Source organism: Elgaria multicarinata, chromosome 7 (assembly GCF_023053635.1).
Source record: "Elgaria multicarinata webbii isolate HBS135686 ecotype San Diego chromosome 7, rElgMul1.1.pri, whole genome shotgun sequence".
In the NCBI taxonomy this organism is placed as follows: domain Eukaryota; kingdom Metazoa; phylum Chordata; class Lepidosauria; order Squamata; family Anguidae; genus Elgaria; species Elgaria multicarinata.
In genome coordinates, this window is record NC_086177.1 from 35,652,207 (window position 1) to 35,663,898 (window position 11,692).

General features: G+C 41.3%; 1 protein-coding gene across 1 annotated transcript; it reads right to left on the reverse strand.

Annotated features, from left to right (window-relative positions):
• Window positions 1-434: 434 nt before the first annotated feature.
• On the reverse strand, window positions 435-8,493 carry FAM8A1 (family with sequence similarity 8 member A1). The gene is made up of 5 exons (XM_063130382.1): window positions 8,061-8,493; window positions 5,050-5,170; window positions 3,666-3,789; window positions 3,036-3,175; window positions 435-1,619 (listed from the first exon to the last, which is right to left on the reverse strand). Exons 1-5 carry the CDS (start codon window positions 8,476-8,478, stop codon window positions 1,475-1,477), a joined length of 948 nt encoding a protein of 315 aa, XP_062986452.1. The 5' UTR covers window positions 8,479-8,493; the 3' UTR covers window positions 435-1,474.
• Window positions 8,494-11,692: the final 3,199 nt, after the last annotated feature.

The following is an 11,692-nucleotide window of genomic DNA, read 5'->3' on the forward strand; positions in this document are numbered from 1 at the left end:
CATTCCGCAACAATTTGAAAAGTTACTACTCTGGCCATTTTCTCTCTCTTTGGGCATCTGAGATCCCTACTCAGGTATATGTACAAGATTCTGAATCTCATACAGCAGTGTGCACCTCCTGCTAAAGGAAACACCTGTCTCAGGTTTGAGCTTTCTTAGACTGGGATGTTTTCAAGAAGTTGAGAACTCCAACATATATTATAATCACCACTTTTTAAAAGACAGGTATTAAAATAAAAAAAATTAAGCAACACTCCTATTAGAGTAAGGTGGCTCCTTATTAGCTGGCCAGAAATGGATCGATAGAATTGACTTGTTCTATTTGTTCATAAGAGAAAAGTCTAATGGCGCATTCTAATACTTTTAAATAAGTGTGTCAGGCCTAAACAGTTGAAAATGTTAGCTGTTCAGTTAATATTGTATACATAAAAATAAATCATGCAAAATATGCTTTATTCAATAAGTATAATTTAAGTTATCTAGGCACACAACCATATAAAGTGAAAGTGTCCTTACCTATATTTGTTTATCAAATGTTGCACAAATTCCCTGTATTGCTTTAGCAACAGTAACTGGCTGTTCGTTAAAAAAAAACACCAAACTATTTTGTTACAAAATGGTGCCAAATGCTTTGCATAAACTTATTTTGCTTACACCAAGCTTATTTTGGTTTTTATTAAATATATCTGAAACAAAACTAAAGATTTTTGCACATTTTGCAAATTTAAGTTTTCTGTGCTTTTTACAAGATACTCTTTTAAGTCTTTATGAAAATCTATGCCCGATCTTAGGGGGTGGTGGTGGAAAGAGATATCAAATCCAAAGCAATGATTAAAATTGTAATAATCTCAGTTCTCTATAGTATTGCCACAGCTTCCAATATTTACCTATTAATACCAGTATTACTTGCCTCCAGTGGTATCTGACATGTTCAGTGATTTGTATTATGTTCAAGATATCCACATCATGCAAAACATTTAACACAATGTTTACAGAAAACTTTTGAGTGTTAAAATAATACAATGCTTGTGTGAGCAATTCATGATAAGGCTTTTATAAAGTGGCAAACCCTTAGCAGTCCACCAAAATTGGAGTATACAACTTTGTAGTATAGTTTCCCTCACAAACACTGTAATCCCTTTGGTTACCTCCAGTAATGACAACAGTCTGGATGTTCATAAAAAATAAATCTACTTTTGATATAGGACTTGTAGAATTCACATTTCTCACACAGTACAGATACTCTTTTTGTAAAACTGCCAATATCTTTTGAAGACAACCAGTTTTCTTGTACAGTTCAAATACTTTCAAATTAAACCAGTGCCATTTTCCACCAATGTTTACAGCACTGCTTGAAAAAAATGTTCAATATCTTCATTGGCACTGTTCTGGAGTTGAGATTCTGAAATCCAATAAGATGTCATCAAGATGTCATCCGCACATTTGAACAGTAGAATCAAGGCTTCCTTCGGTATCATCTGACACTATGTCTTTTTACCACAATTGTCCCCGCTACAATATCATAGGCTGTTCGGTTATGCTGAAAAAATAGCAGGGTAATGAACGCAGGAAAGAAGGAAGCAATAGAAAAATTCTTGATCAAAGCTCGTATTGTAGATCTGAAAGGAGAAAAAATACAGCATCTCTGCAGTTTGTTGTCTAGACTGGAGAATGTTGATGCAGTGTTATATAATTTCTATAACATTGTCATATCAAAAAACAAATTATTCTCAGAATGCTACACCATTCCTGAGAACCAATATGCATATGTCTTCTTTCATTAAGATATTTCCCTCATTTTTGCTCTCATAATCAAGGATATTATTTCTAGCATGAAGTACCCACCCTTTCTATACCAACATTTGCGTGTCACACTAGTTTATTGTTGCACATTTTTAATTTTACGTTTTAATAATGCACTTCTGTCATTCATTAAACAAAACCTTTTTACACAGCTTTCAGTGGTACAGCATAAATTGTGATAGAACATGGCAGATGGTCCATCGGCTTTAGTAATTATGTTAACACTGCTGCATTACTTCTTGATTAGTTGTAGCCAATCTGATCATTTAGGGAAAGCTCAACAGTAGAGTAGAAATTGAATATCTGCAAACACAGGTTATGCTATTTGGAATGGAACTTCCAGAGGTGAAGTAGGAACACACCAGAAAGTCTTGGAGGGAGTGGGATATACCCGTCGCTTACAATTCCTGATATGATATGCCTAAATGGTAAACTAGTAAAAGTCAAAGTAATATATATGGAGGAAGTATGTTAAAAATGAATGGTAATTTGTCCAATTCTTCCAATTAATTGTTATGTAAAATATATCACTGAAGTTTACAGAGCAATGGGTGCTAAGGGAGATGAGTCAGATGCCTTTTGAACATGTCAGGTTAAGTTACTGTTATAGTGGCCTTCTGCCTTGTAAACTGCTGGTTACATTGTTTAGGATCATTCTTTCCTTTTGATCAGAACAGAGCCTCTTGAACAGACTAGTATTTATTAGAGCAAGAGAAGAGAGGGCTATAGGTGAGAAACGCACTACTCCATTTTATACACATTCTACCTTTCAAGAACCACTTGCTATTATTACCTAAGAATTCGAGACAATTCAGAGAGTCAGAAATAACTATTTTCTTCTTTGGGAAATATGTCAGCCCTGCCCCTCCAAGAAGGCAAGAAGATTGAGTTATCAAGTTAAAATGTTGGTCTAGCATGACTACAAAAATGAAATAAATTTTGCTTGATGCTTTATTGCTTTTGCTGTCTTTGTGGTGCTATTTTACAGCCAGATGTCTTTACTGTTATTTTATTTGGGGCATGGGGGTTAAGCATTTGTATTGAGTTTAATTAGGTTTTATACTACCCTGGATATTAGGCTTGAGATGTGAGACAAAAATGCTTTAAATAAAATTAATCCCAAACTCAACAAAGCAAAGAGGAAAACAGCAATTTGCACAATATTGCCAGGAAAAAAATGAACTGCTACTTGTACTGGCAAAAACACCAGCAATACAAAAAAGTTAACTTACGTTGTCATGCTGACATTGGAGGATGGAATCACTAACACACGACTTGGTGCAATAAGAACAGATGTATCACATGTCACGACTCGAAGTCCAAGCAGAAATTTCCCAGGGGTTGCTCCACCTGCTCCCCAAATACATATAATCTGAAAGAAGAGACAATTTTGAGTTGGTCACCAGCAAATGTGTATATTTTACCTCATGTGACACTACAATAATGAAACTATCTTGATGCAGCTAGAATAGACGTAAATCTCTCATGTAATCATTCCACTGCAATGGAACTTGGTAACCTGCAGCCTTCTTCATTTGAAACAAAACCTGAAGCAATTTAGAGAAGAATAAAGCTCAAACAAAACAAACAAAAACTATACACACCAAATAATATCATGAGGATGGTACAAAGACAGCTCATAACTGTGGGAAAGCCAACGTAAAGAGATGTGTTTTAATAAAAGCCAGTGTTGAGGCTTGACAACTCAGAAGGGAGATCATATCAGACGTCAATGGATTTTCTGAACGGCCTCAATATTTATTGTTAATTTGTTCAAGTTAACTAAAAATTAAGGCATTCAATTAGATATTCAAGGAAAATCTCTACAGTGGATATCCTAATGACTGCATAGTTAGGGATACCTCATAGAAGCAGACTAGCAATCTGTAGACAAGAGCCACAATCATCATTTTCTGCAAGTCTTCCATGGAAGTGTCTTCATCTATTTCCTCTATAATGTAGTGCATGGCAAACTTGGAAATATCCCTGCATTGAAAATTTGATTTGAATAAGACAAGCACTCCATAGACATCTAAAAGACAACATCACAGTAAAATATAGACTCCTTTATTCAGTGGACATTTTCCCCAACAGAAATATTCAGCTGATGAGAAAGTCGATTTTAAGTGCAGAGAGTTCAATAGCAAGTAGTGTTAACAAGTTGCATTTAGTCCCAGCTGTATTTAGATCACATAAATTCCAACTGGATATTACTTACTCTTGCAATAATTTCAACTTAAAGCAGGAAATGTATACTCATTTCAGATCCCTATTTTAAAAAAATGCAGCATGTTTCTACATCTATAGAGCCAAGAAATCTAGTATACATAGGAAGTTCCCAGGATGAATCCTTCTCTATCATGAACTATGGATGGTCTCAGGCAAGAAGACTACTCTCAGCTTCAGCCCTGTGTCAGCAATATGGGGATAATAATACTTAAGTTCCTCAAGGCTGCGGTAAGGGTTATAACATAATGAATATTTCAATGTGTATAGAAGTATGATGATGATTAAGCAAATAACCCATCTTAACATTTTATATTGACCAATGTACTACTCGGATGAATAACAGAATACACTCAAGTTAAAAATACATTATGTGAAGCCAACAAATATTTCATAATTTAAAAGGGAAGTTGACCAATATTTGCCAAATATAATCTTCTATGGCAAATATATTATTAGGCAAATATATTATTTGCCTAATATATTCTTCTTCTTTCTAGTTAGCAACACCCAAAGGACTGTTGTGCATTCAATCAATGACATTAGCTAGTGCTGCATCAGCTCAGCCTCAAAGCATGACTGCAAGCAGATATATCATCGAGGAATGGGGGTATCTGTTTGTGAAGAGAATCTCTTTTCTAAATAAATAAATGAAATACATAAAATCAAGTTGTTGTTCATTGTACATACTTCTTACCACATATCTACAAGCCTAGCTTACACTGAGGCAGTAAACTAGTGTTTGAGCTATTCACTTGGGGACTCGTATGGAGGAATGCTGTCCCATTGAAGGGGGGATACCTTTATTCTAAAAGTCTAGCATTGTCAGGGAAAAGGTTAGACTAAGCCCCCCTCTTTAACATCTAGTTTTTGTTTTTCAATCACATGAGTCCCACCTGCAGTCTGAAGTGGAATAGCCCAGACACAGGTTTACTACCTCACTAAGAACTACATACATGAGCTGTTTAGAAGCAGAGAAGTGAAACATGTAGGAGTCATATTATGTACTGTATAACTTACTTTATTCCACTAAGGTGCATAATACTTAAAACGATGATTGCCTTGATAAAGAAAAGAATAAAGAAATCCACCATCTCTGCCATAAATCTGTGGGCTAAGGATGGAATAATATATTCACGACCTATTTAAAACAAAACAAAAAAGCAACATGAGCAGGCTGAAAAACATTTATGCAATGTATGTAAGCTCAGCTTATTAAATATTTCACTTTAAATACTAATTTCCAACAATCTCCAACTAGTGTAATGTCATCACATTAAAAAGACAGAAACCACACCAGATGGAATGGATTTTTGTTTAACCACATGATATTCATTATGTGACCCTACGCCATGATCCTGCCCCTCCAGAAGTAGAACGCAAGGTGCAAAGGGGATCTACACAGGACTGCAGCATAACCATCTTCTATGCCATGCTGTCCTGACAGAGGGCCATTCGCAGACAGCTGAGGCCATCTCACATCCCACCTGAAGCATCTAGCGGCTCTGTCAGAACCAAGCACAATGCTGACTGTTCCAAACAGCCTGCATGCCAGTGTCCTCGGCAGGACTAGACCACCAGATGCTGTAAGGGAAGGACCAGGAGAGTCTCAATTCTCCACTGGAGTCCACTAAAACACCATGTTGGCTGGGGAATGTTGCAAGTTGTAGGACTTTTTTCTGTCCAGATATTTATAAGATTTCCCCCTAACTGTAGGTTTTCTAGAAGCATCTCAGTAGCAATTGTTGAAAACAGGCTGCTGAACTAGCGAGACTAATCAAGTACAGCAGACTCTTATTAAAATGTTGTTGCCGCATGCTAATAATATAGAGTTAAAATTAGAATCTTGGTATACTAATGAAATATTAGAATCATAGAATAGTAGAGTTGGAAGGGGCCTATAAGGCCATTGAGTCCAACCCCCGCTCAGTGCAGGAATCTTGTTGCTTTAAAAGCAGGGGAGCAAGACAGGTGAGTATCCCAGATGAACTCAAAAAGAGAGAGTAGTCTTAGGATGCTATAAACGAATTTATTCGTGAAAAGCCCAACATGTTTCATCCTCTTGCTTTTTATTAGACCTTCTTCAAGGGGTTGTAACAATGTCTGCAGAAATTATGTACAACAGATTGTTTTGTGCTATAAACACTAAGCAGGTCAATTAATATGGAATCTGTTCCTAGAGTATGCTGGTAAAAATTAATGAGATCTTTCATATTTCAAACCATAGTACGTCACATAATTATTTTAAATTTTGATTTTAAAAGTAGAGAAATCTAAGATAATACTACTGTTTCAGGGATACCGCTGATTATAAGAACACTGAAAACTGAAAATGAGGAAAGAACTTGGGAAAGTGGGTTAGGTCAGGTTAGAAAACAAATTGGGAAGAAAAGGAAGGATTAAAATATGTTTAATGAATTTCTTTGCTGTCTTTGTGCAAGATTAAAAATTGAATTAAAGAGAGCAGAGCAGCTATTCTTTCTCCTTTAGTACTAAGACTCCACTCTTAGTCCATTGTAATTTAAACACATGGATAAGTTCCACCAGCTGGTCCATCCTTCCATACCCACTTTTGTCAAACATTTCCAGAGGGACAGCTATGTTAAGCTGCAGTCTTATACCCACTTCCCAATGGAATATATTTCTGAGTAGACATGTAAAGGTTTGCACTGTCAGTCTGTTGCTGTAACAAAGAGTCATGGGCACCTTAAAACTAACACATTACTACTTTCTATCTAAGCACAGTGTTTAATTCTCTCTCTCTCTCTACACCCATCTATGTGTGCAAGAGACAAAGAAAGAATATACATACCCCTGCCAAAAAAGTGGAATCTAGTCCACAAAAACTTCTGCCACAAAACATGTGAAATCATTAAGTTGCCATGAGACTTTTTATTGGGTTATACCCAGGATTTTCCTTCCACAAGAGTCAAGGCTCCGCTCACAGAAGGTTGCTCTGCCAGATTTTTGAGGATCCACTTTGCCCTCACCCCATAGCTCACCCCATTCAGCAACGTCTTCTGACTCACTGGAAGGCTTCCCATGATCACAGAGGGGAAAATGAACCATAGTGGCTTATTTTCCCTCTTCACACATGTGGGTCGGAAGCTACCTAATTAGCATAATTACCCTTGCTGGTTGCAGCTTGTCCTCTCATCCAAACCTGGTGAGAGTGGATGGCTGTGGTGGTGTACCCTGAGAAGCATGGCTTGTTCTAAGGTTTCAGGATGAATTATAACCATCCCAGCCAGCCACCCTCACTGGGTCTGGATATCACAACAACCTGTGCCCAGCAAGGGGAATTATGTGATTCGGCAGCTTGCAACATGCAGGGAAGGGGAAAAAAGCCACGCTGGGTAATTTCCCCTCTGTGATTGTGTGAACCTGCCCACTGATAAACCACTGTGGCTTATACAAGTAATAATAATAATTTTCTTACCCGCCTCTCCCTCTGGATCGAGGCGGGGTGGCTTGTTGTGAGACACAGCAAGTACCAGGCGCAATTTACATAATCATCATCCAGCCATGGCTTATTGTGCCATCAAAACCCAGGTGGAACGGCTTGTGGAGGGTTATTTGACCCTCCAACAAGCCATATTGCCTGGGTTTGGATGACACAAACCGTCGCAGCGGGGTAATGATGATAAAAATCCTGCCTGGTATACGCCACAGTTCACAACAATCCACCTTGGCTTGTTTTGATTGTGCGAACCAGCCGCCCTCTGTGTAGCATATTCAGGAGGCTTCCACTAGGGCAGTTGATGTAAGGTAAATCGGGATCCAACCCCACTATCCTTACGCAAAGGTGCAGCCTGCAAGGCACCCCATCCATCCATCCCTACCACCCACCCACCCTACCAGCATAGCTTGCCCATCCAAGCTTATGATCGCTTGTCCAGACAACATCCCTTTCCACGGCCTAGCCTCGTAAACATCACCATGGTAACCCGACCCTGGCCCTCCGCCCGTGCTCCAAGCCCGTCAGCCCCGGCGTGTCGCCTTCCCCACCCCAAGGCTTACGGCTTGCTCACCTGCCGGCCGGCCGGGGTCCCGCAGGGAGCTGGCGGGGGCGGGGCCGGCCCGTGGGGCGAGGGGCGCGTGCCTGCCCCCCGGCGGTTGCCAAGCCGAGGCCGCGCGGGCAGGCGCGGGGCTGGCCTGGGCGGAGGGCGCCGGAGGGGTCGCGAGGAGGTAGTAGCAGGGGCTGCCGCTGCTGTAGTAGTAGGCGCCGGGAGGCGGGCCGGAAGCCGAAGTCGCCGCCGCTGTCGCCGCTCCGGCCATGAGCGCGGCCAAGCCGCTCTGCCAGCTCAGGTATCCGCAGTACGAGTCCCAAAGCCATTGGTGGACACGGCGCGAGTACTCTCCCGCGCTGAGCGCCTCCGAGCCGGCGGCTGCGGCGCGCCCTTCGTCGGGGCCAGAGCCGCTCGCTGCGGCCTCCCGTTGCTCTTCCATGGCCCCGGCCCAAAGGCCTTCGCCGCTGCGCCTGTCACTGCCTGCGGCCTGCACTGCGCAGGCGCGGGACCATCCCCGCTGCCCGTCTGCGTGCGGTCTTTATCTGTCTTGACAAGACGGGCCGGACACAACTCTTACTGCGTAACGCGAACGTCACTGGCGCGGGGAGAGGAGGAGGAGGAGGAGTGGAAAGGGGGCCAGGCCAAGGAATGGATCGGACTGTACCATCCCATAATGACTGCCGCTTCCCTGATCTGCGTCGGGTGGTATCACCCAGCACAGTCGAGGCTCAATCCTTAAGTTCTCCTCCCCGCCGCCTGCACGACGATGATGATGAGCGGAGGGTGGCGTGCAAGGAAAGAGGCAGGGTTTGCGTGTGTCTCTATCGGCCAGTCAATTCCTTGCACTGACGCAGGATCCTCTTTAATTTCAATCCCTTTTCTCAGACGTCTCCACTTGCTGGCGGAGGGGATGATGGGAGATGCAGTCCAACATCTGGAGGGAGCTAGGGTGGGGAGGGCTGCCAGCACCACATGCAACGAAGAGTCTTGTGTCACCTTTATGCCAGAATAAACGTGTCAGTCTTAAGGTGCCACAAGACTCTTCCTTGTTTTTGCTGCAACAGACTAACGCAACTATCATTCTGGAAAAATCCACATAGTAGGTTTGTAAGTAAGACTCTGTCTTTACTCCCAACACCTAGATTATCTGAAGCAAACCAGTATTTCTTCCGCGGGAATAAATATAGCATATTCTTAGCTATCTAAGGACGGGGGAATCAACATCAGCTACGGCAGAATGCAGCAGCTACTGGCCAGGCTACCTTACTATGGACCTATTGCTAAAGGATCTACACTGGCTGCCAGTCTGAGCCAGGTGTAAGGTGTTGGTATTAGTATTATAATACAAAGGCCTATACTATTCAGGAACAAAGGTTACCGCAAGGAACATCCCCCACCCACCTATACCAACCACCCAAGCCACTATGATCTTCAGGGAGGCCCTGTTATCCAGGCTGCAGCCTACGGATTTCTATTTGGGAGCAACATAGAAATGGCCCTTCACTGTAGTACTGCCTTCCCTGCGACATGATCTCCCCTCTCTAGTATACCAAGGCTTAATGCTGACATGTTTTAGGCATTTGTTGCAACATATATGTTTACCTTGGCTTTCCCCCAGCCTTGAACTATCTGAACCAATCTCTAACGTGATACCAAAGACCCTGTGCAGACCACACAGTAGTTAAGCATTTTGAGCTAAACATTATGATTTAGCATGTCATGTGAACCATGGCTTAGCTTGTCATATGGACTATTCCTAACCATGGTGGCTACATAACCATGGTTTAAACATGCTCACTAACCATTTGCTGCAAAAGGGTTAGTGGCCTAACTATGGCTTAACGTGTTATCTGAACAGGCCCATTGTGTATTTTTTATATTGCTTATGTAAACCGTTTCGGGGTTTATTCAAGTGGTGTATAAACATTGCTAATAAAAAATAATATAAATTGTGGCCCTCCCGACTTTTTTGGGGGGGCTAAAACTTCCATCAGCCCTTACCAGCATAGCCAATGGTGGGGATGCTGGAAGTTGTAGGCCAAAACATCTGAAGAGCCACTAGTTACCCATTCTTGCCCTCAGAATACTGTCTACTTTTTGACTGCCTACATGATGAACAAAAGCCTTGTTTCAATTACTTAGCACAGATCGTGAGCCAAACCTCTTATGTAACATCCTTTATTGGTGTGTGAAATCAGATGATTTCAGCTGCTTGACATCCCATTTCTAAGCATTTGTGTTATCTGATACATTTTAAGAATATTTTCTAGTAAAAAAAAATTTAGGATTGAGCTGCTTCAAGAAATTGATGTAGAAAGCAAATGTGATATTATTTATTTATTTATTTACAATATTTATATACCACTCCCCATTGAAAATTTCAGAGCTGTGTACAAGATAAAATGAAAAGAAAATCAGAATAAAACACTTAAAACAGATTTTAAAAGAAGCAGATACAGTGACTCATGGCTGGGCATTAAGGAAAGGCTTCCTGGAATAATGATGTTTTCATGAGGCGCCGAAAGGAGTACAAAGTTGGCGCCTGCCTGACCTCCAGAGACAGGGAATTCCACAGGAGGGGGGCTACCATGCTGAAGGCTCTTCCCCTGGTGGACTCCAATCAGAGGATGGATCTATGTGGAACCACCAGGAGCAGACCCTCAAATTACCTCAGTGACTGGGCAGTTTGGTAGGGGAGAAGGCGCTCTCCCAGGTGTCTTGGTCCCAAGATGTTTAGGGCTTTGTACACAAGTACAAGGACCTTAAACCTGGCCCGGTAGCGAATAGGCAGCCAGTGCAGTTCCCTCAGCAGAGGAGTTACATGCTGGAAAGGGGCAGCTCCAGACAACAGCCGAGCTGCAGCATTCTGCACTACCTCCACCTTCTGGAGCAGCTTCAAGGACAGCCCCACATAGAGCGTGTTGCAGTAATCCAATCTTGAGGTTACCAATGCCTGTACCACTGTGGCCAAGCTCATTACTTGAGTTCAGTTCAAAGCATTCAATAGTAATCTAGAAGACTTTTAAACAGATCTCTTTTAGAATGAATTGGTCTGAACAGAAAAGTCTTGCTGCGTGATCATATGCATGCTGACACAAAGTTCAGTGTGACTTGCTCCCAAGAAAATTAGTGTGCATAGGATTGCTGCATAAGAATAGAACTTCAATAGTGGCAGTTCTATGCATAGAACAGTTACTTGGGAATACCTCCAATTGAATTATCAGTGTGATTTACTTTTGAGTAAATATACGAAGGCTGCATGAGTTCTACAGCTCAGCTGAACAAGACAGTCAGCTGGAATGGTATATTACTACTGCAACATTGCACATTATAACAGATACATCTGTGTGGAATATTAAATAAAAATAATTTAGCCTGCCTAGGAAGGACAATACTCAAATAGCAGCATGTTGCCATTCTGTTCCCTGATCATGTGTGGTCTTCTGCTGGTGCTTAGATCTAATCTGACTTCATAAACATGTAGTCAAATACCTAGACATTATAGGGCCATTTTCTTGTTTGCCTGTCATTGAATTTACATGATTGTATGTAAGAATCTAAAATAATTTTCATAATATATTATGAACAGTTTTCATAATATACACGTCACATGGTTTTTTTTAGACATTATTATCTTTAAAGCTAGCATTTGT